The following is a 27,933-nucleotide window of genomic DNA, read 5'->3' as shown; positions in this document are numbered from 1 at the left end:
GCAACTGATGTTTAGTAAGCTGAAAATACCAAAAAAACTAGAAAATGAGTTGGAAGGATTTGCCAGCACTCACAGGATATAAACATTATGGCATATTGAAGGTCCTTCCAGTTTGACCTTTGATTATTGCAAAAGGACACACCTGTTTTATATGGATATCCTTTCTGTTATGAAGGCGTAATTACAGAAAATGTCTTCATTTAAATATCTGTTCCAGAAAAAAATCATGTATTTCTGCTGAAAACAATTACACACAAAAATGGATAGAGCCCACCCACATCAGTTTGCCACTAAATTGGCAGACCAAAGGTTAAAACCACCATACCCATCTCAAACTCATATTTCCCTTCTCACATTAAAATGCTATTGAAGATATGAGTATATCTGAACTTAAATGCACAAACACAAACTACTTTCTTGGGAGTTGAGAGTTTTGCAGGAAATATGAAATTAATTCCCCACCACTCCTGTCACCAACAATCTCCTGTAACCATCTATTATTTGAATTTTCAATTAGTCAGTAAGCCCACTGCTGAGAAATTAGATCTCCAAATGAAATCTGATGCTATGAGTTTTCACTCTATCTTCCCAAACCTGCCTCATTACCTCTGCATCATTCCTAATGACACAGGTTTTACTCTCCTACTCTCCATAGGTAGACACACTGGCCATTGCCAAGATCTCCTAAGAATCTGGGTGCAGGCACCATATTTAAAGTTTGGCAGTCAGCCAACTGGCAATCCGGAGTTGAATCAGTCCATGCGCACATGCAGCAAGCCCCAGACAATAAGCAAGTTCAGGCTAACAAATGACAAGTAACATTCATACTACACAAATGCCAGACAATGGCCATTTGTACCAAGAGAGAATCTAACCATCACCCTCAATGTTCAATGGCTTCATCATCACTGAAACCCCACTCTCAACATCCTGAAGCTTACCATTGGCCACACACTGACTGCACTGGCCTTATAAATACTATGTCTTCAAAAGCAGATCAGAAGCCAGGAATCCTGCAATGAGTAACTCACCTCCTGACACCCTAAAGCCTACTATCACTCTGTCTATAAGGACATGGGCAGCAGGAACACCACCATCTGTAAGTTCCCCTCTAAGCCATTCACCATCCTAATTGGAAATATATCACCATTCCTTCATTGTCACTGAATCAAAATTCTGGCTCCCTCCCTAGTCGTCAATTATAGGTCTGCGGACAGCACTTGGAATACAACATTTCAAGAAGACAGATCGCCACCACTTTCTCAAGGGCAACCAGGGGTGGGCAATTAATGCTGGTTCTGTCAGCAACACCCACTTCCCATGAATGAATAAAGACAAAGAAAGCTGCCTCAGTGGTACATTTGGCCCAGACATATCGGATAAGAGTAAATTAATGTCCTGCTTTGCTCAAAGGGATTTTTTAGTCCCAGTAAATGGATTGGTGCTGAGGAGACCACCCTCTTCTCTAGGACTAGGAAAAGAGACCATGATACCAGACCCTGCCAGCCTGGTCTGGGGTTGTCGATCGTGGTCAGTGATGTTCATGGTCTGGAGGCATGCACAGCAGTGCTGTAAGATGTTTAGTTACCTTCTCCACTTCACAAAGGTAAGCACTACCTCTGCTATCTCTCTCTCACTGTATCTTTGCTACTGCACACACACCTCACTATGGCTCATGGACCACCAATCTCACCATTGCATCTCACCAAATGCCCCTCTCTCGACTTCTTGCCCTGTGTGCCTTCTGCACCGCTGCACCTCCATGCTCTTGGATGTGGTCTGTCTGTTTGTGGTGGTCAGGGGGTCTGTACCTCTAGAATCCAGAGAGTGGGGCACCGTCAGCCCTGTGGAACTAATGCAACCAGTCTGGGAGTCGTGAGTAGTCAGTGGGAAAGCGAGAATCACCAGGTACGTGCTCTGACTTTTATCACACAAGTTGTTGCTGTCTAGTTTCTATTCCAGCAGGTGGGAGAATACAACAGCATCCAAATAAGGAGGGGCTAGGTAATAGTGAGATATTAATGGATGCCAATGCATTGCCTCTCATGAGTGAGAATCTAACCTCGCCATCCAACACTTGGTTGGAAAATGGAATGTTTGCTCTTGATGACAAGATTTAATATGATTTTCCCAATTTTCTCATCACATCCATGTTGTTTAATGCCTGGGAAGATTCCAGCCTTTGAATATAAATACAACATGGCAACAAAAATCTTTCATGAAGAGAATGCAGGAAAACCAAGTGTTCATAATATTACTCTGCTTGCGTTGGGAATTCAGAATTACTGTGAATTAAATCCAATCTCTAAAACTGGTAAGAGCACTAAATTTTCAGATTGTAAATTTACCCACAGCTGTTAAAATCAGAAAACTATAATGATGTTAAATATATTCCTTCAATACTGCAAGGGTCTATATCTAGGGAAGAAACAGAACATGTAGAATTACTGCTGTCATCAGCAAATAAATATCATAACTTGGATTTTTTTTTCTAAATTAACACCCTCCTTTGCTGTAATTAAATCTGCTAGTTACTTTTAACATTTAAATAATAGCTTAATAATGTGTCATGTTATTGTTATGTTGTTATTGCAATTCAAAAATCATATAGCCATAATAACTGGAAAGGTATGAAATTATCTGAACTTCACCCACTATTGAACAAAGAATGCAAGAGATGTTATAGATTAAAACTGAGAAGGGCAAAGAAGATCAAAGAAGGAATGCCAGGAAAATCTGAGCCAGATTGTCTGTATTCACTCTTCAATTATATCTGCAGGCCGCTGTCACAGATACTTGCCAATCTCCAAAGGGGATGATCTTTTTTCAGATCTGCCATCTGTATATTGGTAAATGTAGACGACCTTTAGAATAAAGATGACCCTGTGAGTGACAGCCTAGAGTATGTTCTCCTACAACTTTCCTGCATTAATTTCCTTCCCAGCACCAAGCTCAGCTGGATAAAGACCAGCTGCAGTATTGCCCAGATTGCCAGTCACAGCTCTCTCAGATGGCTTCCCTGATGTATTATGCAGTAGAGACAGCTTGTTTTTTTAAAAATATCTTACCTGCTGCATAGCAACAACCTCACAACACATCAGCCCTATCTTACTATATTGCTGTGTTTTGCTCTGTATTCATATAGTCATTTCGTAGACCATTCAATTAATTGTACAGCATATAACTGCACAATGAGGTAATGTCACTACCTCTGAGCCAGTCAGATAAATTCAAGTCTCTCCTGTCCCAGAGGTATGTCATAACATATCCAAATAGGTTGATTAATAAATAATTAACAGTGCTTTGTTGGGGGGGCTTTGCTATGCAAAGCATCAGGAAGAGTTCCATGTGAAAGAAGAATTTCTTTTCTAAATTTTAAACCCTAACTGTCATCCTGCATTGTCATATAAATCTCAGACATAAAACGGTTCTGCTTTTCTGAGAAAGGAAATAAGGTAGTTGAAAGTTGTGGAATACTTGGCATCATTATAATACTTCAGTGTGCTCCTGAAATAATTCTTTTGATATTGTGTGCCCCATGGCTGTGCTTTCAATGCTTTGGCATGTAATGTATGTTGGGTGCCTAGTCCACCTCCTCCCGATTACCCTCAGCATATGAAGGATTGGCAGATGTCAACATTGACAGTCCACTGCCCCCCTCCCCACATATAAACAAATAATTAAAGAAGGGCTTATGCCCGAAACGTCGATTCTCCTGTTCCCTGGATGCTGCCTGACCTGCTGCGCTTTTCCAGCAACACATTTCCAGCTCTGATAATGTGCTGTCCATGCCAAATTCCGGGTGGTTTTGGCAGTGGACCGGAGAGTTCAAGCTGCTTTTTTAAAAGACAATGTGAAAGATATGGGGGGTTACCATCTTAAGGTGGTGTCCTTTATGTATCGAGGGCACTCCACCCCCTTCCTTCCCACTCACTTGCACTTGTGGAGTCCACCCCTCCACTGCAATTTTTATACTCTCTCCTTTTACTGTAAAATACATTGTGATTACTTCCATTCTTTCTGTTTGGTCTGTCACCATGATTTTCTTTTTCCACTGTGTTTGATAAAATTCATCATCATCACAGTAAGGACTTCTTTGTTGATCTCACAAAGGCATTTGGCACTGTCATCAGAGCAGGACCCTACAAGATTTTATGGAAAATTGGCTGTCCACCAAAGCTCTGCAGTCTCATATACTCATTACATGACAACGTGCAGTGCATGGTATAGTTTGACAGCTCCACTTACGACAGTTTCTGAGCACAGAATGGAGTGAAACAGCATTGTGGCCAAGCCCCAACTCTGCTTGGTATCTTGTTTTTCCTGATCTTCACCTTCCCTGCAGATAAGGAAGGATTATATTTGCTTACTAGGTCAGATGGCAAGCTCTACAATCTATCAAGAGAAAGCAATATGAGAAAAAATAGGCTGATCTCTCCTGTTTGTAGCTGAAGTGCGGTAGCAAGTGGGTTTCATGAGACTGAATGCCACCTTTCTTAGGTGTGTTTTCTGTAGACGTTTTTCATAGAACCCCTATAGCATGGAAGCAGGCCATTCAGCCCATTGAGTCCACACAGACCCTCTATATCCCACCCAGACACGCCACTCCCCCCCCCTTACCCTTTCCCTATAACCCTGCATTTCCCATGGCTAATTCACCTAGCCTGCACATCCTTTGACATCATGGACAATTTAGCATGGCCAATCTACCTAACCTGCACACCTTTGGACTGTGGGAGGAAACTAGAGCATCCGGAGGAATTCCATGTGATCACAGGGAGAATGTGCAAACTCTACACAGACAGTTGCCTGAAGGTGGAATTGAACCCAGGTCCCTGGTGCTGTGAGGTAACAATTATAACCACTTAATCACCGTAGATGAGTTCTTAGTAAGTGAAGAAGACGAGATTTTGTACGAGAATGTGTCCTCAAGAGTAGTGGCAGATTGAGTGCCTGGCACAGTTACTGAGCAATTTTCGGGAGAGCAACCTTACAGCAGATTTCTTCATTGAGTGTTTGAAGGTCAGTGACACGGTGCATCAAGCTAACTCTTCACTTCATATCCTGAAGGAGTACAAGGAGACAGTTCAGCTGGGAACCAGGTAGAGAGAAACATCAAGCTTCATCTGATAATAAGTTCCTGTTATGAAAGTAACAAAATGCAACCTATGAACAGAGATTGTCTGATTTTTCTAGAAATAAAAGGCAGCCAGTTCTTGCAATATGCGATGAATTAGCATATCCTTAAAAATTCATTCATGAGATGTGGGTGTCTCTGATGGGGACAGCACTTGTTGCCCATCTCTTGTTTCCCTTTAGCAGGTGATGGTGAGCTGCCTTCTTGAACTGCTGCAGTGTATTTGGTGGTGGTAAGCCCACAATGTGACTAGGAACACAATATCAGGATTTCAAGCCAGCAACGCTGAAGGAACCATCAAGTAGGATGATGAGTGGCTTGTAGTGTTCCATGTATCTGCTGCCCTTGTCCTTCTAGATGGAAGTGGTTGTGGGTTTGGAACATGTTGTCCAGGGAGCCTTGGACAATGCCATCTTGAAATGGGCTATGACACAAAATACAGAGACATGGGATTGAGGGTGATTTAACGGTTTGGATCAGAAATTGGCTAGCTGAAAGAAGACAGAGGATAATGGTTGATGGGAAATGCTCATCATGGAGTTCAGTTACAAGTTGTGTACCGCAAGGATCTGTTTTGGGGCCACTGCTGTTTGTCATTTTTATAAATGGCCTGGATGAGGGTGTAGAAGGATGGGTTAGTAAATTTGCGGATGACACTGAGGTCGGTAGAGTTGTGGACAGTGCTGAACGATGTTGTAGGCTACAGAGAGACAAAAATAAGCTGCAGAGCTGGGCTTGAGAGGTAAATGGAATTTAATGTGGAAAAGTGGTGATTCACTTTAGAAAGAGCAACAGGAATAAAGAGTACTGGGCTAATAGTAAGATTCTTGGCAGTGTAGATGAGCAGAGACATCTTGGTGTCCATGTACATAGATCCCTGAAAGTTGCCACCCAGTTTGCCAGGGCTGTCTAACTGATGGTGGTCTTTGTGGACTTTGGTGCGGACTACTCCCAAAGGCATTGAGACATGGCAGCTTGCTTGCTGCACGTGCATAACTGCTGGCACATGATGCAAGTGCAAGATGAATATAGCAGCCTGCTGTACTGCAAGATGTACACTGCTTAACTGAGGACTGCTGACCAGGAAGGAAAGCTGCTTGCTTGTGTGACTGCATTAATTGGCATGGCATGGCAAAGCATGAGCAAGCAAGTAGGTGCCACAAGGGCAAGCAGATACAGCCTGGGAACTCGGTATCTGCTGCTGCTTATAAAGTCTCCGTAGAAGCCTTTCAGGGTCAGTTGCTGCTCACCCTGCAATGTAGCTTTGTTCCTTCAGAGTGCCCTGCAAGTGGATCAGAAAGGTACAGCCATGGTCGTGAGGAGCTGACAAATACAGGATGCCAGTGGCTGTGAACGAGAGGTGCATGTGGATCATGCCCTGAGATTTTATTTAATCTGAGCAACATAGAAGCTCTTCACAACCAGTGGTCAGCTAAGTTGCCAGGTATATACTTTGATTTCTGAGTTGAGAATTCCTGAAGTCGAGCTTATTTGGTGCTTTTGGTAAAGTTAGAAACAGAACACTGATGAGTTGAGTTCGGATATTAATAAAGAATTTAAAAAGCAGTAATCCCCTTAATAGGCAATTCACTGCTGCCACACCTGCTGAGCTTTTACAGCAACTTCTGTTTTTGTTTCTGATTTACAGCATCTGCAGTTCTTTCAGTTTTTATTGTAAATTCTTCCCAGACCATGGCAGACTGAACACCACTGAGTGAAAAACCTGACATGCCACTCAGCAAATGCATAAAAGCTCCAGCAAGATGCATCTGCTATTAAGACAGACCTTGCTGGACGTCTCTTCTGATTCTGCCACAAATTTTGCCATAGCCTAGTTTTCCAGTGGTGTTCAGTCTGCCATGGTCTGGGAAGAATTTACAATAAAAACTGAAAGAACTGCAGATGCTGTAAATCAGAAACAAAAACAGAAATTGCTGTAAAAGCTCAGCAGGTGTGGCAGCATTTGTGAAGAGAAATCAGAGTTAATGTTTTGGGTCCAGTGACCCTCAGAATAGAGTTTACAATGATCTTTTGTGTTCTACATGGATAAGTGCCTCATCTTCACTCCACAACCACATCGTCACAGAGTCCCCACTCATTTTAACTCTGTCACTGCACACATCTCTCACCAGGCCTCATGGATTACAACTTTGAAAGGCTGCATTAAATTCAACCCATTGTCTTGACTTAAAATCTGCCCACCCTTTTTTGTTGCACAGTCTTCAGCATCAAAGGGAACAAGGTCACCTCTGTGTTTCCAGTTGATATTGTGAACAATGATCCCATCTTTTTGTTCACAGTATGGCCAACTGTACCCTTTTACAACACTCCTTTCTTGTGTAAAGGAAACGTTTTACCTGAGGTAAAAAAATTATTTTCTAAATTAACTGGTCAAACAGCCAATAATACAGTCCCATCAACTTTGTTCATTATTCCCCCTTTTGGTCATATTCCAAAATCATATGCTTCAGTTGATTTGTATTTTTAATTGTGTCAGCACATCTTCAAACATTAACCTTTAACAGCATGCACTTTGCTTGAGGACAATATTCTTCCTTATCACTAGTTTGACAAATGTCATAAAGATAAATAAGTTACTGTTAGTGTAGATCTATTATTAGTGAGTGATTATGAAGCATTGAGAAATGTCTGTTACCACAGGTCAGAGTTAACATGAACTGATGAAAGTGTAAGTGTGACTGGCAAATCTATGGGTAGAATCCTATGGGGATGTAAGCTGTGTGGGCTATGGCAGAAAAGGTTGAGAGGTCTACCAAGGCCTAGCTTAATGATGGGTGCATCTTATATACATTTGGTGAGCAGCGAGATGAGTTTCTGACTAGGCAGTAGCAAGCTACCAATTAAGAGGAATTATTTATTGTTAATCCCATTATTACTGCCACAATTTGCCTCATTAATTTTTAACTCAATGTCATACCTTTTGTTTTCCTAACCAATGGAATAGGCTATATATGGGATTTCTGGAAGTCAAGAGTGGGTGCCTGGTGACATTAGCTTGCCCCTTGCTCTGAAGGACCTCCATGTTAAACTCCAAACATGAACATCTCCATGGGCACCAGCACCCCACATTAGCATCCAACATGTGCCAATGCCTAAGAACTCTCAAGGTGCATCTCTGATCCACTTACAGTACACTTATTCACTTTGTGCTGCACTGGCAACTGCTATTGTGATGCTGTAGCAAGAACGTGTGTGCTCAGGGACACACACCCAGCTGGATGATGTCCATCTCTGGTACTTTACTTGCTGTCATAACTTACTCACTGAGCCTACTTGGATGCTTACAGCACCCCTACCTTGCATTGTCTTGCTTTTTTCCAGTTTTCCCTCTCAGCCTGATATACCAGGCACATTTTACTTCTGTTTTGACTTGCCATTTAGCATGGACACACAACCAGGAGATTTGTCATAGTTGTCAGTAGTCTGCAATCAAATCAAGAGGGATACTCTTCAGGTAGTAGGTCCAGGTGCAGTAAGTCAAGGGAAGCCTTCAGTAATGGTCCAGGGACTGGAACAAGGTCAGTCAGCTGCTTGGAGCAGTCACAGTGTGGCTGCTGTCCATAGAGGGGATGAGGAACTGAATGTCAGGCAGTCCATCACCTCTATTGATTCTTTCAGCCCTATTTATTAATGTTTTCCCTCAGGAATGAGAGATAGGCAGGTATTAAGTGTGGTGAAAGTGGCTGGCACAGCAAAGAGCATGAAATGTTATTGGTGTTGGTGGTTGGGTGATAACAAATGAGGAAATGTGCTGCCGGCAACAGTGAGAGTGATAGAGCATGAGCCTTATTGGGAAGTGGGTACAATAGCAGAGAGAGAGCACATGTGAGGTATCAGAGAGAAGGTGATGGGACTTAAGTCGATAGAGTGGAGGAGCAGTTTTACCCTGGCATGCTCTGCATTCCTCCAGACTGCACTGAAAATGCTCTGAGCTGGCTGGCAGCTTCAGACCATGGTCTAGTGTCATGGCCTCCTGCAATCCTGAGCGAAGTGTCTGCACTATCCCACCCAGCAGGAACTCCAGATCCTTGGCTGCAATGTGGGGCACCACTTTCCCCTATCTGCCATGTCTGGGGCAAATTCAGAAACCATGCAGGCAACCCTGGACTGACAGTACTGGTCTGGGCTCATATCAGGTTCTCATAGATGGTGTGGGGGCAAAGGTTGTGTGAGATACCACACTGTGATGTATCTACATAGGATGTTCTCAATGGTGCATCTATAAAAATTGGTAAGAATCTTTGTAGATATGTTGCTCTTCCCAAGACCACAAGAAACTATAAAGAGTCAGTGAACGCAGCCCAGTCCATCACGTAAACCAGCCTTCCATCCACTGACTCCATCTATATATCCTGCTGTCTCAGGAAAGCAGCCAACATCATCAAATACCTCTCTGGTCCCGGTTATACTCTCTTCCACATTCCTCTATCAGGCAGAAAGTAGAAACGTTTGTGTTTATGCACAAACAGATTCAAGAACAGCTTCTTCCTCACTGTCATCAGACTTTTGAACAGACCTCTCACTCTGCACTTTCTCTGCCGCTGTAACAGTGTATTCTGCACTCTATTATAGAGTCATAGTGTCATACATCATGGAAATAGATCCTTCGGTTCAACTAGTCCTTGCCAAAATAATCCCAAAGGAAACGGGTCCCATCTGCCTACTCCTGGCCCATATCCCTTCAAATAGAGTCATAGAGATGTACAACTTCAGTCCAACTTGCCCATGCCAACCAGGTATCCCAACCCAATCTAGTCCCACCTGCTAGCATCTGCCCATATCCCTCCAAACCCTTCCTATTCATATACCCATCCAGGTGCCTTTTAAATGTTGCAATTGTACGAGCCTCCACCACTACCACATTTAAATTAAAATGTCATTTACTAGAAAATAAAGGAGTCAATATCAAGGTTTTCTCTAGTACTTTACTTGCTGTCATAACTTACTCACTCTGAAAAAAAGGATTTTATGACCGACTAACCCATGAAAAAGTAATAAAAACCTGACAACAAACACACACAAAGAGACAAGTAATAAATTTAAAAAAGATAGTGTCTGGCACAGGCAGCAAAAATAGATTGCGTAAATAAAGAGTCCTTAGACTTTTCAAGGGGACTGATTCTCACCCTGAGGTCACAGTTGTTTAATTGTTGATTTGTATTCTTAGCAGTAGCCGAATCATTAAATACCTTTCCGTTTTTGGTCAATTGATATTTTACTAATTTGATTTTACACCAGGCAACGTATTCTGAAATGATTGAGAAACAGGCAGAGAGAGAGGGTTTCAACTCCCATTGTCACAAATTCATTTTTCCTTCTCTCTGCCCTGCTGTTCAAAAACAATTATTGTAAAAGAGTTAAAATATACATTCTGGAGTATAGTTCCATTGTCTGTCCACGTTGACTGATGGGCAAATCTTTCAACTCACAATATGTATCAATTAAAAAGGAGGTGTGAATTTCTTTTGCTGACTTGGTTACTTGTTTCTATATGTTGATATAAAAATGGTAATTTCAAATCCCAGTTGATTTGTTTTTTTTTTAGCACCCATTGATTTGTTTATTCCAGGTTTAGATTAGATTAGATTACATTACATTACAGTGTGGAAACAGGCCCTTCGGCCCAACAAGTCCACACCGACCCGCCGAAGCGCAACCCACCCATACCCCTATATTTACCCATTACCTAACTCTACGGGCAATTTAGCATGGCCAATTCACCTGACCTGCACATCTTTGGATTGTGGGAGGAAACCGGAGCACCCGGAGGAAACCCACGCAGACACGGGGAGAATGTGCAAACTCCACACAGTCAGTCGCCTGAGGAGGGATCTCTTTCTGTGATCAGAGGCATCCAATAGAGCGCCATGCATCTTCCGTTTTAAAAAAAATGTTTTTAGTCCATAAAAGGTCATAGGTATAACAATCAGATACTAGACATTATAATTCAATAAATTGTATGTACCACTATCGTAGCATCTCCCCACCATAAAGAATCAATACAAACAATGCTTAGTGTAGCACAGTGGCTCAGTGGTTAGCACTGCTGCCTCACAGTTTCAGGGACGTGAGTTTGATTCCAGACTTGGGTGACTGTCTGTGTGGACTTTGCACATTCTCCCTGTGTCTGCATGGATTTTCTCCAGGTGCTCCAGTTTCTTACCACAATCTAAAGACATGCAGGTTAGGTGAGTTGGCCGTGCTAAATTGTCCATAGTGTTCAGGGGTGTAGGGTAGGTGCATTAATCGGGGTAAATGTAGAGTGATAAGGTAGGGGAATGGGTCTGGGTGGGTAACTCTTTGGAGGGTCAGTGTGGACTCATTAGGCCAAATGGTCTGTTTCCACACAGTAGGGATTCTATGAAGTTTAATATAAAGTAATAGTACAGACATGGAATGACAAACACACACATTCTGTGTTCACTGTCTTCAGTTTAACCCAGATTCAAACCCTTCTTTGCAAGAAACACACAGACTTGTTCTGTATGCTGTGGCCTCTCCCAAAGCTTTCGACATTCACTACCCAATTCCCAGATTCCACCCATTAGATTCAAGAATTTTTACAAATTTGAACTGATGGATTTTCAGGTTGGTTAATCTGAGGTTTGCCTCTTGTAGGATACCTCCAATGTGAATCCTGCACTCCTCCTTTCATTTAGAGTCATAGAGTCAGAGAGATGTACAGCACGGAAACAGACCCTTCGGTCCAACCCGTCCATGCAGACCAGATATCCCAACCCAATCTAGTCCCACCTGCCAGCACGCGGCCCATATCCCTCCAAACCCTCCCTATTCATATACCCATCCAAATGCCTCTTAAATGTTGCAATTGTACCAGGCTCCACCACTTCCTCTGGCAGCTCATTCCATACATGTACCACTCTCTGAGTGAAAAAGTTGCCTCTTAAGTCTCTTTTATATCTTTCCCCTCTCACAGTAAACCTATGCCCTCTAGTTCTGGACTCCCCTACCCCAGGGAAAAAACTTTGTCTATTTATCCTATTCATGCCCCTCGTAGTTTTATAAACCTTCAAAAGGTCACCCCTCGGGCTCTGATGCTCCAGAGAAAACACTGCCAGCCTATTCAACCTCTCCCTGTAGCTCAAACACTCCAACCCTGGCAACATCCTTGTAAATCTTTTCTGAATCCTTTCAAGTTTCACATCTTTCCAATTGGAAGGAGACCAGAATTGTACGCAATATTCCAACAGTGGCCTAACCAATGTCCGGTATAGCTGCAACATGACTCCTGTACTCAATCCTCTGACCAATAAAGGAAAGCATACCAAACACCTTCTTCACTATCCTATCTACCTGCGATTCCACTTTCAAGGAGCTATGAACCTGCACTCCAAGGTCTCTTTGTTCAGCAACACTCCCTAGGACCTTACCATTATGTACATAGATTTGCTTTCCCAAAATGCAGCACCTCACATTTATCTAAATTCAATTCCATCTGCCACTCCTCAGCCCATTGGCCCATCTGATCAATATCCTGTTGTAATCTGAGGTAACTTTCTTTGCTGTCCACTACGCCTCAAATTTAGGTGTCATCTGCAAACTTACTAACTCGACCTCTTATGCTCATATCCAAATCATTTATATAAATGACACAAAGTAGAGGACCCAGCACCGATCTTTGTGGTACTCCACTGGTCACAGGCCTCCAGTCTGAAAGACAATCCTCCACCACCACCTTCTGTCCTCTACCTTTGAGCCAGTTCTGTATCCAAGTGGCTAGTTCTCCCTGTATTCCATGAGATCTAACCTTGCTAACCAGTCTCCCATGGGGAACCTTGTCGAGCGCCTTACTGAAGTCCATATAGATCACATCTACCGTTCTGCCCTCAATCAATCTTCTTTGTTACTTCTTCAAAAACTCAATCAGATTTGTGAGACATTATTTTTTCACACATACAGGCATGTTGACTATCCCGAATCAGTCCTTACCTTTCCAAATACATGTACATCCTGTCCCTCAGGATTCCCCTCAACAACTTACCCACCATTGATGTCAGGCTCACTGGTCTATAGTTCTCTGGCTTGTCTTTACCACCCTTCTTAAACAGTGGTAACACATTTGCCAACCTCCAGTCTTCCGGCACCTCACCTGTGCCAATCGATGATACAAATATCTCAGCAAGCGGCCCAGCAATCACTTCCCTAGTTTCCCACAGGGTTCTGGGGTACACCTGATCAGGTCCTGGGGATTTATCCACTTTTATGAGTTACAAGCCTAGCACTTCCTCCTCTGTAATATGGACATTTTTCAAGATGTCACCATCTATTTCCCTACATTCTATATCTTCCATGTCCTTTTCCACAGTAAATACTGATGCAAAACACACGTTTAGTATCTGCCCCATCTCCTTCGGCTCCACACAAAGGCGGCCTTACTGATCTTTGAGGGGACCTATTCTCTCCTTAGTTACCTTTTTGTCCTTAATGTATTTGTAAAAACCCTTTGAATTCTCCTTAACTCTATTTGCCAAAGCTATCTCATGTCCCCTTTTTGCCCTCCTGATTTCTCTCTTGAGTACACTCCTACTGCCTTTATACTCATCTAAGGATTCACTTGACCTATCCTGTCTATACCTGACATATGCTTCCTTTTTCTTAACCAAACTAGATATTTCTTTCGTCATCCAGCATTCCCTATACCTACCAGCCTTTCCTTTCACCTTAACAAGAATATACTTTCTCTGGACTCTGGGGGGTGGGCGCTATTGGATGGTGTTCGGGGGGGTGGGCGCTGTTGGATGGGGTTTGGAGGGTGGGCGGTGTGCGGTGTGGATGGGAATTGGGGGAGCTGGCGGTGTCCGGTGTTGGACGGGGTTTAGGGACGGTGGGCCTTGTTGGATGGGGTTTGGGGGGTGGGAGGTGTGCGGTGTTGGATGGGAATTGGGGGGGCTGGCGGTGTGCAGTGTTGGACGGGGTTTGGGGATGGTGGGCCCTGTTGGATGGGGATTTTTGGTGCCGGGCAGTGGGCGGTGTTGGATTGGGTTTGATGGGGCTGGTGGTGGGTGGTGTTGGAGGGGGTTTGGTGGGGCGTACGGTGTTGGATGGGGTTTGGAGGGAGCGGGCGGTGGGCAGTATTGCACAGGATTTGAGGAGGCGGGTTTGGACAGGGTTTGGGGGCGGGAATTGGATGGGGTTTGGGGGCGTGGTTGGATGGGGTTTGGGGCGGGTGGTGTGCGGTGTTGGATGGGGTTGGGGGCTGGGCAGTGGGCGATATTGGGTGGGGTTTGGTGCGGCAGACGGTGTTGGATGGGGTTTCGGGGGTGGAAGATGTTGGATGGGATTTGGGGGGCGGACGGTGTTGGATAGGGTTTGGGGGTGGGCGGTGTTGGATGGGGTTTTGGGGGCGGACGGTGTTGGATGGGGTTTGGGGGGTGGGCGGTGTTGGGTGGGACTTGGGGTGTGGGCGCTGTTGGATGGTGTGCAGGGGTGGGTGGTATGCAGTGTTGGATGGGGTTTGGGGGTGGGCGGTGCGAGGTGTTGGATAGGAATTGGGGGAGCTGGCGGTGTGCGGTGTTGGATGGGGTTTGGGGATGGGCCCTGTTGAATGGGGTTTGGGGGGTGGGCGGTGTTGGATGGGGATTGGGGGGCTGGCGGTGTGCGGTGTTGGACGGGGTTTGGGGATGGTGGGCACTGTTGGATGGGGATTTTTGGTGCCGGGCAGTGGGTGGCGTTGGATGGGGATTGAGGGGAGCTGGCGGTGTTGGACGGGTTTTGGGGGAGCAGACGGTGTTGGATGGGGTTTGGGTGGGCGGAAGGTGTTGGATGGGGTTTGGGCGGTGGGCGGTTTTGGATGGAGTTTGGGGGGGGCAGTCGGTGTTGGATGGCATTTGGGGGGTAGGCGGTGTTGGGTGGGGTTTGGGGGGGCGGACGGTGTTGAATGGGGTTTGGGGGGGTGGGTGGTGTTGGGTGGGGTTTGGGGGGCGCGGACGGTGTTGGATGGGGTTTGTGGGGGTGGACGGTGTTGGATGGGGTTTGGGGGGTGGACAGTGTTGAATGGGGTTGGGGGTGTGGACATTGTTGGATGGGGTTTGGGTGGGGGGGTCAGGTGGTGGATGTTGTAGGGGGCCGGTGAGGCCTCGTATGTGCTGTGCTGCTGCTAATCTCCTGAACGGGGAGCAGACTTAATAGAAAACTCCGAGCCCCAGAGGAAAGGCACTGAATCGATTAACTGAATAATCTATTATCCGAACGAAATGGTACCCGCCCATTTCATTCGGATAGTCAAGGTTTCCCTGTACCGTCAAAATTGGCCTTCCTCCAATTTAGAACTTCAACTTTTAGATCTGGTCTATCCTTTTCCATCACTATTTTAAAACCAATAGAATTATGGTCGTTGGCCCCAAACTGCTCCCCCACTGACACCTCAGTCACCTGCCCTATTTCCCAAGAGTATGTCAAGTTTTGCACCTTCTCTAATAGGTACATCCACATACTGAATCAGAAAATTTTCTTGTATACGCTTAACAAATTCCTCTCCATCTAAACCCTTAACTCTATGGCAGTCCCAGTCTATGTTTGGAAAGTTAAAATCCCCTACCATAACCAGCCTATTATTCTTACAGATAACAGATCTCCTTACAAACTTGTTTCTCAATTTCACTCTGACTATTAAGGGGGTCTACATTACAATCTCAATAACGTAATCATCCCTTTCTTATTTCTCAGTTCCATCCAAATAACTTCCCTGGATGTATTTCTGGGAATATCCTCCCTCAGTACAGCTATAATGCTATCCTTTATCAAAAACGCCACTTCCCCTCCTCTCTTGCCTCCTTTTCTATCCTTCCTGTAGCATTTGTATCCTGGAACATTAAGCTGCCAGTCCTGCCCATCCCTGAGCCATGTTGCTATAATTGCTATGATATCCCAGTCCCATGTTCCTAACCATGCCCTGAGTTCATCTGCCTTCCCTGTTACGCCTCTTGCATTGAAATAAATGCAGTTTAATTTATCAGTCTTACCTTGTTCTCTGCTTTGTCCCTGCCTGCCCTGACTGTTTGACCCACCTTTGTTCTCAACTGTACCAGTCTCAGATTGAACTCTTTCCTCACTTTTTCCCTGGATCCCACCTCCCCCCACCTTACTTATTTAAATGCTCCTGAGCAGCTCTGGCAAGTCTCCTTGCCAATATATTAGTCCCCTTCTAATTTAGATGCAATCCGTCCTTTTTGTACAGGTCACTATTACCCCAAAACAGCTTCCAATGATCCAAAAATGTGAATCCTCCCGTACACCAGCTCCTCAGCCATGCATTCTATCTTCCCATTCCTGTCCTCACTAGCTCGTAGCTTTAACCTCACATCAATTGACTTGATTTGACTAATTGAGATTTGAGACCTTTGTTGCTTAAGGGTGTTTCTGTGTTTAACTCATTGATATGCCCTGATCAGTTTCTGCTGTGGAACATGTTCCCTTTCCTTCTCCCTTTGAATTTCCCCGACCTAATCCACTTTCTCTGCAGCACTACTGCCATCCGGTGGTTGTTTATGCTCCCTTGTGGCTCATCCACTGTGGGATGTAACCTTCACTTGTTCCTACCCTGTCTCAGAACTCTACTGATCAGAGTTCCTAATTCTGATCTGTCATCTTTTGTCACCTTCAGTTATTCATTCTTGTCTTCGTTTATGACCACTCGCCTAACTGTAGCCCTGAACCTTTCCAATTCCACTGCCTTGTCCTTGGCCATCACCTGATGAAGAAGCAGTGCTTCGGAAAGTTATGATTCCAAATAAACCTGTTGGACTATAACCTGGTGTTGTGTGATTTTTTAACTTTGTCCTTGGCCCTGTTTATTTGAAGTGACGCTTGCTCCACCACCTCATGCCTTATGGGTTTTAATGGCGCCGAATCTCTTTCAATTCATGGACTTTCTGCCACTTACTGCTGGCTTCACCATTCTTTCCAGCCTCTTTGGGCCTTGCTTTCCTGGTTGGCAGGCATATTTTGTTATCTGTCGAGAGTGTGGTGCTGGAAAAGCACAGCAGGTCAGGCAGCATTTAAGGAGCAGGAAAATCGATGTTTCCAGCAAAAGTCCTTCATCAGGAATAAACACGGACTTTTGCCCGAAATGTCAATTTCCCTGCTTCTCGGATGCTGCCTGACCTGCTGTGCTTTCCCAGCACTGCACTCTTGACTCTGAATCTCCAGCGTCTGCAGTCCTCACTTTCGCTTATATTTTGTTATCTGGCAACTCATACATCAAGAAGATCTCCATTCCCAACACTGACAAGCTTAGAACTAGCCCCACTGCTGCCAGACTCATAACAACTTCACTCTCTGAGTAAACTTTAACCAGTAGCATCTCTATGCTCTTTGTCATGTGCCCTTTTACCAGAGCACTAGAATATAATTTGCAGCAGGTGGAAAATCTTTTATTTTCCCGCTAGCAAGGTCTGTGAGTATGCAGTTTCTCAAAGCATGCTAAGTTTTTTCTCTGACTGTGCAAACCAGTCATTAGTCACCATTCTTTTGGACACAAACCCCTGCCAGCCATCCTTGCACATCCTTTAGTGTGAAAGCGTATGGGGTAAAAGCAGGAGATGGGCATTTGGTAAAGATGCTTGTTTGAAGAATGAGTGCAGATACAATGGGGGTTGACAGTATGGTGCTAGAAAAGACCAGCCAATCAGACAGCATCCGAGGAACATGAAAATCAATGTTTCGAGCATAAGCCCTTCATCAGGAGTGAGGCTTGCGGGCCAAGGGGGCTGAGAGTTAAATGAGAGCTGGGGTGGGACTGAAAAGAAGGTAGCTAAGAGTGCGGCAGGTAGATGAAGGTGGGGGTGAAGGTGATAGGGCGGAGAGGAGAGTGGAGCAGATAGGTGGGAAGGGGTGTGGACAGGTAGGACAGTTCAAGAGGGTGGTGCCGAGTTGGAAGGTTGATCTGGGAGAAGGTGGGGGAGGGGAAATGTGCTTGGAAGGACCAGAGGTGGAAGATGAGGCGTTCATCCTTTAGGCAGCGGGTGGTTTGGCGATGGAGGAGGCCCAGGACCTGCATGTCCTTGGGAGTACAATGGGCTGAGTGCCATAACAGTTCTGTGATTCCATGGCCAACTGTTACGCCTGAGCAGAAACTGACTACCTTTAGTACTACTGACACTACTCTTGCCGTTTGGCTTTCTCGGAATGCTGGTCCCATTCATTCTCCTTTGCATGCTCTGGTTTCCCACAGAGGAAGCAAATGGGCCAGTTTTCCACCTGTCTCCACGTAGGTCTTTTCTTGTTGTGTCTGTACCTGCCAATGAAGAGTGGGCTGCTTAATCTACTCAAATTCCTGGTATGTTTGATCAGGCCATTTCTTGAGGATGTGGATGTTTGTCTGGTAGACTTCCACCACTAACTAGTAGATATTCAGAATAGCCCATTTTACTTACTGATGATGAGTGGCACTCTCCTCAAGTCAGAGACAGTAAATTTTGTCAATGTTCCCTGTCAGTCTACTCTGTAATATTACTTTCCACCGCTGGCCTGAGTACTTTAACCGCTGTGCTGACCTTTCAGAAGAGGCTTATGTGAGGATGAGGCATGAAGGCTCAGTTAAGGGGCTTGAGAGTTACAAGTTAGCCAGAAAAGATCTAAAGAGAGGGCTAAGAAGAGGCAGGAGGGGACATGAAAAGGTGTTGGCAGATGGGACCAAGGAAAACCCTAAGGCCTTCTATGGGTGTATCAGGAATAAAAGAATGACTAGAGTAAGATTAGAGCCAATCAAAGGTAGTAGTGGAAAGTTGTGTGTGGAATCTGAGGACATAGGGGAAGCCCTTAATGGATTCTTTTCCTCAGTATTCACATTGGAAAAGGGCAATGTTAGTGAGAATACGGAGGAATTGTGGTTGACAAAGAGGAGGTTTTAGGAATTTTGGAAGATCTGAAAATAGATAAGACCCCTGGGCCAGCTGGGATTTATCATCGGATTCTCTGGGAAGCTAGGGAGGAGATTACAGACCCTTTGGCTTTGAGCTTTACATCATCATTGTCAACAGGAGTAGTGGAAGAAGACGGGAGGATAGCAAATGTTCCCTTGTTTAAGAAGGGGAGTCGGGACAACCCTAGTAATTATAGGCCGGTGAGACTTACTTCAGTTGTGGATAAGGTGTTGGAAAAGCTTATAAAAGATAGGATTTATAATCATCTGGAAAGGAATAATTTGATTAGGGATAGTCAACATGGTTTTGTGAAGGATAGGTCGTGCCTCACTAACCTTATTGAGTTCTTCGAAAAGGTGACAAAACAGGTGGATGAAGGTAAAGTGGTTGTTGTGGTGTATATGGATTTCAGTAAGGTGTTTGATAAGGTTCCATATGGTAGGCTATTGCACAAAATATGGAGTTTGGGATTGAAGGTGATTTAGTGGTTTGGATCAGAAAGTGACTAGCTGAAAGAAGACAGGGTGGTGGTTGATGGGAAATGTTCATCCTGGAGCTCAGTTACTAGTGGTGTGCTGCAAGGATCTGTTTTGGGGCCACTGCTGTTTCTCATTTTTATAAATTATCTGGATGTGGTCGTAGAAGGATAGGTTAGTAAATTTTGTGGATAGTGCCGAATGATGTTGTGGGTTACAGAGGGACATTGATAAGATGCAGAACTGTTCTGAGAAGAGGCAAATGGAGTTTAATGCGGAAAAGTGTGAGGTAGTTTACTTTTGAAGAAGTAACAGGAATGCAGAGTACTGGGCTAACGGTAAAACTCTTGGCAGTCTGGATGAACAGAGAGATCTTGGTGCCCAGGTGCATAAATCCCTGAAAATTGCCACCCAGGTTGAAAGGGTTGTTAAGAAAGCGTGTGGTGTATTGGCATTTATTGGTCGGGGGATTGAGTTTCAGAGCCATGAGATCATGCTTCAGCTGTACAAGACACTGGTAAGGCCGCACCTGAAGTATTGAATACAGCTCTGGTCATCGCATTATTGGAAGCTTTGGAAAGGGTTCAGGGGAGATTTACTAGGATGTTGTCTGGTATGGAAGGAAGGTCTTTTGAAGAAAGGCTGAGGGAACTGAGGCTGTTTTTGTTGGAGAGAGGAAGGTTGAGAGGTGAAAAATTCAAGATGTATAAGATAATCAGAGGGTTAGATAGGGTGGACAGTTAGAGCCTTTTTCCTCGGATGGTGAAGGCTAACATGAGGGGACATAACTTTAAATTGAGGGATGATAGATTTAGGACAGATATTGGGGCAGTTTCTTTACTCAGAGAGGAGTAGGGGCAGGGAATGGCCTGCCTGCAAACAGTAGTAGACTTGCCGATGTTAAGGACATTTAAATGGGCATTGGACATACATATGGATAATAATGGAACGATGTAGGTTAGATGGGCATCAGATTAATTTAATAGGTTGGCGCAACATCGAGGGCCTAAGGCCTGTACTGCGCTGTAATGGTCTGTGTTCTATAACAAAGGTGTACCCTTCATCTTCACCAAATTTAGGGATTAACTGAGCAAATGTGAATATTTCAGCCCTTAAATCTGATTGCGTGGCTCCCTTGTCAAAACTACCTTCAGTCTCCCTTCTTAGCTCAAAGTGCTTCAGTTGGACATCTTTCATTTTCCCTTCCCTGGAATTCCTTTTTCTACCCTTTATTCCGAATTCCAATTCTTTTTCTTTTCTATTTCCTGCCACTCTCTCTCTCCTTTCCATTCCTGGAATTGTATTTCAATTTCCAATCTGTGCTGTTTCAATCTTAATTGATTTGTTTCTCTATCTTCAGGATAGATAATTTGCACTTATTTTGCAACTTCTATTTTTTTTCTGTTATCATGCTGAACTCCGCCTAAAAATGCCTCGCTATACCTTTTAATTCTTTCAAGGACAAGGCTTTTAATTTTTCATCATATTTCATCCTGCTGTATTAAAATCAAACATTAATATCTTGGTGTTTTTGATCTTAGAAATGCAAGAAAGCCTTCCTTCAGTTTACTTCTTTTAAAAACTGTGTTTGAAGGAATTGTTTATTTTCTTCTACAATGTATTTATTTTTTGAATGTAGGATCTATCTCAAACTCTGAACCCTCAAATCTGTTATGAGGAGGGGAGGATAAGGAATTGGCTTCCCTCTTTTTAACCTCAGCATAGTCAGTCGCATCAATATATTTTATTCTTTCTTTTTATCATGCAGCTATCAAATAAAATGCAGTTTGCTAGAAAATGAAGAGCCAGTTACCTAGGTTCTTTCTAGTGAATGAAAGATTCATTTTATTATCTACTAACCTTGTGTAAAAAAATAGTAACAATGTGACATCAGTCACAAAGTGAGGGAATAGGTTTCAAAGGAAGACTGTGGTACAGCCAGTGAAAATAAAAATTTCGCAGTTAAATGGTCCTTAGAATGTTAGCTATTAGATTAATATCCTGAGACCACGTGTTTAAAATTGACTTGAATCCACATTCATAGCCTTTAGTTTATATTGTCTCTCCATATTCTTCGTCTAAAAATATACTACCTTATACTTTACCAAACTGAACTTCAACTGTTACATATCCCCCACTCCAACATTTAAATGTTCTTCACTGACCCCCTCACAACTTAAAATGCTTCCAAGATTTTTATTTAAATCATCTGCAAACTTTGAAATTGTCCCTTGCACATCAAGTCTGAACCATTAATATAAATAAAAAAAAACGAAAGGTCCCAACACTAACTGGAGAACTCTACTACATATCCCCCTCCAATCTGAAAAATGCCTGTCAACTTTCACTCTTCCTATCCCCGAGTCAATCTTGTATCCATCTCACTGTTGTCTTTTTTATTCCATGAGCTATAATGTTCCTCACAAGTCTGACCCGCTGTATGAACACCTTTTGGAAGGTCATGTAAACCACATCAATAGCCTTGCCATTATCAACCTTTTCTGTCACCTCTTCAAAAAACTCCAGGAAGTTAGTTAGACATGATTTTCTTCTAACAAATCCTTGCTGCCTATTCTGAATTAACTCCTACTTTTCCCCATGACATTTATTCCTAACCTGAATTATTGATTCTAGAACTGCACCCCGTGGCACAGTGGTTAGCACTGCTGCCTCACAGCGCCTGAGACCCGGGTTCAATTCCCGCCTCAGGCGACTGACTGTGTGGAGTTTGCACGTTCTCCCCGTGTCTGCGTGGGTTTCCTCCGGGTGCTCCGGTTTCCTCCCACAGTCCAAAAGATGTGCAGGGTCAGGTGAATTGGCCATGCTAAATTGCCCGTAGTGTTAGGTAAGGGGTAAATGTAGGGGTATGGGTGGGGTTCGCTTCGGCGGGTCGGTGTGGACTTGTTGGGCCGAAGGGCCTGTTTCTACACTGTAATGTAATCTAATCTAATCTAATCTAATCAAGTGGGGAGTATTCCCACATTCTCTTTACTTGAGCCTTATAGGTGAAGGACAGATTTCAGGTTATCAGGAGATGCATCATTTACCACAGAATGTCCAGCTTCTGATTTGCTGTTCTAATCAAAGTGGATTGTTCCATTTTGGTCTCTGGACAATTATAACTTCCAAGACATTGCTGTTGGTTAATCAGTGATGATAATGCAAATTGAATGTTAAAAGGGAATGGCTAGATTGTCCTTTGTTGGAAATGGTCATTGCCTATCACTTGTGGTATGAATAATACCAAGCATTAATGGTGTCCAGGCCTTTCTACATATGGACATAGACTGTTTCAATATCTAAATGGTTGAACCCTGTCAACCATCAGCAAACAGCCTGAGTTCTGATCTTGTGATGGTGAGAAGATTATCAATGGAGCAGTTGAAAGTGGTTGTCCCTGGGACACTGTATTACTGCTGCAGTGTCCTGAGGCTGAGATGATCAGCCTCCAGCAACTGCAAGAGAAGTTTCCTTCTGATTCCTACTGACTTCAGTTTTGGAATGCTTCTTGAAGTGGCCACGTGGCAGTATCACTGGGCTGTTAATCCAGAGATGCAGAGACCAGATTCAAATCCTGGCAGAGCCGATGGTGGAATCTGACTTCAATTTGGGGCGGCTCGGTGGCTCAGTGGTTGGCACTGCAGCCTCACAGCCCCAGGGAGCCTGGTTCGATTCCAGCCTTGGGCAACTGCATGTGTGGAGTTTGCACATTCTCCCACTGTCTGCATGGATTTCCTTCGGGTGCTCCGGTTTCCTCCCACAGTCCAAAGATGTGCAGGTCAGGTGGATTGGCCATGCTAAATTGCCCATAGTGTTAGGTGCACCATTCAGAGATAAATGGGTGTGGACCTATTGGGCTGAAGGGCCTGTTTCTACACTGTATGGAATCTAATCTAATCTCATCTAACCTAAACACTTGCCTGAATGCTGCCTTGATGTTAAGGGCAATCATTCACTTGAACTATGCAATTTAGCTCTTCTATCCATGTTTGGGCCAAGGCTGTAATGAGATCAGAATCACATGGCCCTGATGGAATCCAAACTAAGCATCAGTGAGAGGTTGTCACTGAATAAATGTTATTTGATAGTACAGTCAGTGATTTGTCTATCTCTTTGCTGGTAATCAAGACAAGATTAATTTGTGGATTGTAATTTCCCACATTGTTTCTGTTGTAGTTGTACTATTGTTATCGTCTGGCTGGCAGTATGACAAACCTGGAGCTCAGATCTTCAGCATTCCTAATGGGGTGTTGTTTGGGTTTATAGCCTTTGCTATATCGTTCACAGATTTCTCAATATAACATGAAGCGAATTAAATCACTCAAATACTGGTGTCATGATGCTGGTACCTGTGGAGGAAACCAAGGTGAATCATCCAGTGAAAATGTCTGGCCGAAGATTCTGAGGAAACTAGAATGTATAGTTTTAAATCAGAGTTTGGCATGAGAAGAATTTTCAGAGTGACTTTGCATGAGAAGACAGTATCATGTTAAATTCTGAATCCTGTCCAAAATCCCCACATATGAAGAGTAAAAGCAAAGCACTTTTGGTGCTAGGTAACATCTACATTTGTTCAACAATTATGAAACATGTAGCTTTTACTCTGTCCAAGAAAAATAAATATATCATCTAAAAGGTATTTTCCACTTATAATTAAACCTTGTTGGTTACAAGATTGGCTTGGTCATAGATTGGTTGTGGAGGGGTGTTTTTCTTACTGGAGGTTTGTGACCCGTGGTGTTCTGCAAGGATCAGTTTAGGGACCTCTGTTGTTTGTCATATGTATAAATGATTTGGATGAAAATGTAGGTGATCTGATTAGTAAGTTTTTAGATGACATGAAAATTGATGGAATTGTGGATAGCGCGAAAGGATACAGCAGCATATATAGATCATCTGGAAAACCTGGGTGGAGAAATGGCAGGTGGAGTTTAATCTCAATAAGTGTGAGGCGAGGTCAAGTGCAAAAGGAAAGTATAAAGGGATCTTTATGTGCAAGTCCAAAGCTCCCTGGAAGTGGCAACATAAATGGATAAGGTGTTTTTTAAAAAAAGGCAAACGGCATGCTTTCAGTCATCAGTTCAGGCAATGAGTTTAAAGTTGAGAAGTCATGTTCCACCTGTATAAAACTTTAGTCAAGCTACATTTGGAGTATTGTGTGCAGTTCTAGTTTTCACAGTATAGGAAGGATGCGGAGGCTTAGGAGGGGGTGTAAAAGAGGTTAACCAGGATATTTCCTGGATTGGAGTATATTAGCTCTAAGGAGAGATTGGATAAACTTGGATCATTTTCATTAGAGTGTCGGAAGCTGAGGGAGAACCTGATCTGAAATATATGGAATTATGAAAGGTATGGATAGGGCGATAACCAGAGTCATTTCCCAGGGTGCAATGTCAAATACTTGGGGGCATAAGTTTAATGTAAGAGGGAGAAAATTTAAAGGAGATGTGTGAGGCAAGTTTTTTACATAGTGTGTGGGAGGTGCCTGGAACGCACTGTCAGGGGAGGTGGTAGAAGTAGATATGATAGAAATACTGAAAAGGGATTTAGACAGATATATGAACAGGCAGGAAATAGAAGGATAGAGGCCATGCGCAGGAAGAGGGGTCTAGTTTAGAATGATATCATGATAGGCATAGGCATGGTGGGCCAAAGGTTCTGTTCCTGGGCTGTTCTGTTCTTATGTTCGAATTTTACAGTTATCCAGACTTTTGTAGTTTTGATTTCTGCATTCTTTCTGTATGCAATTTTGCAGTTGGAATACTTTATCATACAGTGTTTAAAGCAGAAGTCTTCTCAAAAGAAAAAGAGAAGGAGTAGCAGACCCCACATGATACCACCGCCTAGACTGGGAGAACCAGGTAAGAATTGACAAGGGAATGAGAGTCTTTTCAGCTTAGTGAAAGGAATCTGGAAAAGGGCAATCAGTCGTTTGACTGTCATATACTGCAGCAAGACTTGAGTTATGAATATCTAAGATTTTGTAGCTGAGGGTATTTCATCAATAAGTTGAATGATCACCTTAGATAGAATAAGTTCAACCATAGGGAGTCAGACTATATCTGTTTTTGGATATTGGTTATGAATCCAACTCGTACTGATAGAATGAAACTCTCATTTACAATTGGCTGTAAGAGCACTAGTCAAATATGTCATTGAATAGATTCGACGCAGGAGGAGGCCATTTGGTTAATCAAATCCAATTTCAAACTAGCTCTTATCAGCATTGTTTCCAAGAGAAAGCTGTCTATTATTTGGCAATTGTGGATAAAGAACTGAATTTTGTTAATACACTAGCTAATATTTTTGCCTAATAAGGCCATAAGACATAGGAGTAGAATTAAGGTCATTCGGCCCATCGAGTCCACTCTGCCATTTAATCATGGCTGATGGGCATTTCAACACCACTTAGCCGCACTCTCCCCGTAGCCCTTAATTTCTTGCGAGATCAAGAACTTATCAAGCTATGCCTTGAAGACATTTAACATTCCGACCTCCACTGCACTCCATGGCAATGAATTCCACAGGCCCACCACTCTCTGGCTGAAGAAGTGTCTCCTCATTTCTTTTCTAAATTGATCGCCTGTCATTCTAAGGCTGTGCCCACAGTTCCTAGTCTCCCCGCCTTACGGAAACAAATTCCCAGCATCCACCCTTTCTAAGCAATGCATTTTATACAGTTAACAATCTGTTCTTTTATGCAGTTTTGCTCAAATATCTAAGAGGATAGCTAGTTGATGAACAGGAACTGCTTTTTAGAGGTTGGGTAAAGTTTCTTCAGTCAATGATTTTAAGAAGCAGTTAAAGTTTGAGTACAGAATAAGTAAACCTATTTCATCCTCGTGTCAACTTGATTGACCAAATTATTAGTTGAGGAAATGGATACACATTAAACGGGAGTAAGAGGAGCATAGACAATGGCAGCTACTGAAATTTGTGAAGTGGAGCAAGCTTAGTCTTTCCTTAATTTTGGAAAATTAATTTTTCAAAAATAGTTTTGAGCTGTGGCTTAAGCATATTTGCCCATATAAGGGTTCAAATTCCTGGCTTGATCCATTACCAGGCATCCTTTTGCATGGGATAGTTGGTTCCTGAAATAAAATAGGAAGCACTGGAAATATTCAACAGATCTGGCAGCATCTGTGAGAGTAATACAGTTAAATGTTTTGAGTCGAATATGACTTCTATATGGGGAAGTGAGACTAATGGGGTGGGAGACTATGTGAGGGATAGACATAAGAGATGCAGTTAGTTCACAGAGAGACAGGTTAGAGTGGATGGAGAGAAGGAGAGAATTGATAGCAAAAGAAATTTTGTGTCTTATGACCCTGCTCCACGGCTACCTGATGAAGGAACAGTGCTTCAAAACCTAATGCTTCCAATTAAACCTGTTAAGTTATAACCTGATGTTGTGTGATTTTTAACTTGCCTCTTTATATTACAGGTAAATAGATTGAGATTTCAAGTCATATACTTATTAAATAGTTTACTTCATATTGAAACAATGAACAGCATGTCTTACTAGATTTCAGCTGTGTGCATATTTCTGATTTTGTACCCAAGATGGTTATTACTTCTCTGTTATTTTTCCTTCTAGTCAAGCTACCTTGTTTAAAGATTGAGGAATCCCGGTACCATCGCGACTTGTTGAACCTATACTACAGCTCTTTATGCACAGATGTGGTGTTCTTTTCCAAGGATGGACAAGAGATGGCAAGAGCTCACAGGGTTGTGCTGTGCAATGCGAGCCATGTCTTCATGTTACTGTTTGGCTTGGAGATTGTCAGTCACCCTGGTGAATTACCTGGGAAGGTTGCTCATAATTTGTTTGCAATAGACCAAGGGGACACTACATTGAACTCCAGCCGAGCTTCACTTTATAACAGCCAGCCAGTAAGGGTCATCATTTTAGACTCACTGCTGTGTGCCTGCTACTCAGAGGTGTTGAAGTTCATTTACACAGGTATACAGCCTGTACCGCGGAGAACTTATGATGCAGTGCTACCATCCTGAAAGTTATATTTATATTAATTTTCTTGTATAAATTACTTTCTGAAATTGCTGTTCAGTTTATCTATAGTCCCTAAAATTGTATTCTGGTAACATTACTAAATTGTGATAATATATGAATCAGAAAATAGCAATAGGTAAAGCATTAATTTCTCTTTTTGAGATTCAATTATATCCAAATTAATTGGCACGCAGCAAACTAAACTCTATGCTGATGACAGCTAGCTTTACTTCTTGCCACTACTTCCATGATTATTGCTTGTCTTCCAATCTCTGTAGAGACCAATATTTTTTTAAAAAGATATTTGAATTCTCAGTAACATGATTTCAAGTTTTAATAACTTGTAACTTTCCTTTTTCGAACTGATTATTTTCACTTCTTGAGAGGCATTATGTAAGATTCAGG

At 43.2% G+C, this 27,933-nt stretch overlaps 1 protein-coding gene across 4 annotated transcripts in view; it reads left to right on the top strand.

Annotated features, from left to right (window-relative positions):
* Window positions 1-27,933, top strand: part of rhobtb3 (Rho related BTB domain containing 3) — a 137,675-nt gene that overhangs the window by 86,861 nt on the left and 22,881 nt on the right. For all 4 annotated transcript variants that reach the window (XM_043709644.2, XM_087999070.1, XM_087999080.1 and 1 more), the window contains exons 5-6: window positions 25,273-25,378; window positions 27,115-27,480. In XM_043709644.2, coding sequence (XP_043565579.2) covers window positions 25,273-25,378; window positions 27,115-27,480 — 472 coding nt within the window. The remainder of the gene's footprint in view (window positions 1-25,272; window positions 25,379-27,114; window positions 27,481-27,933) is intronic.

The sequence above is a fragment of the Chiloscyllium plagiosum genome, unplaced genomic scaffold (genome assembly GCF_037043375.1).
Source record: "Chiloscyllium plagiosum isolate Xiang-an unplaced genomic scaffold, Cpla_swu_hap1 HiC_scaffold_2, whole genome shotgun sequence".
NCBI lineage: Eukaryota > Metazoa > Chordata > Chondrichthyes > Orectolobiformes > Hemiscylliidae > Chiloscyllium > Chiloscyllium plagiosum.
The sequence above is the reverse complement of the archived record's forward strand: the minus strand, read 5'-3'. Positions and strand labels throughout refer to the sequence as shown.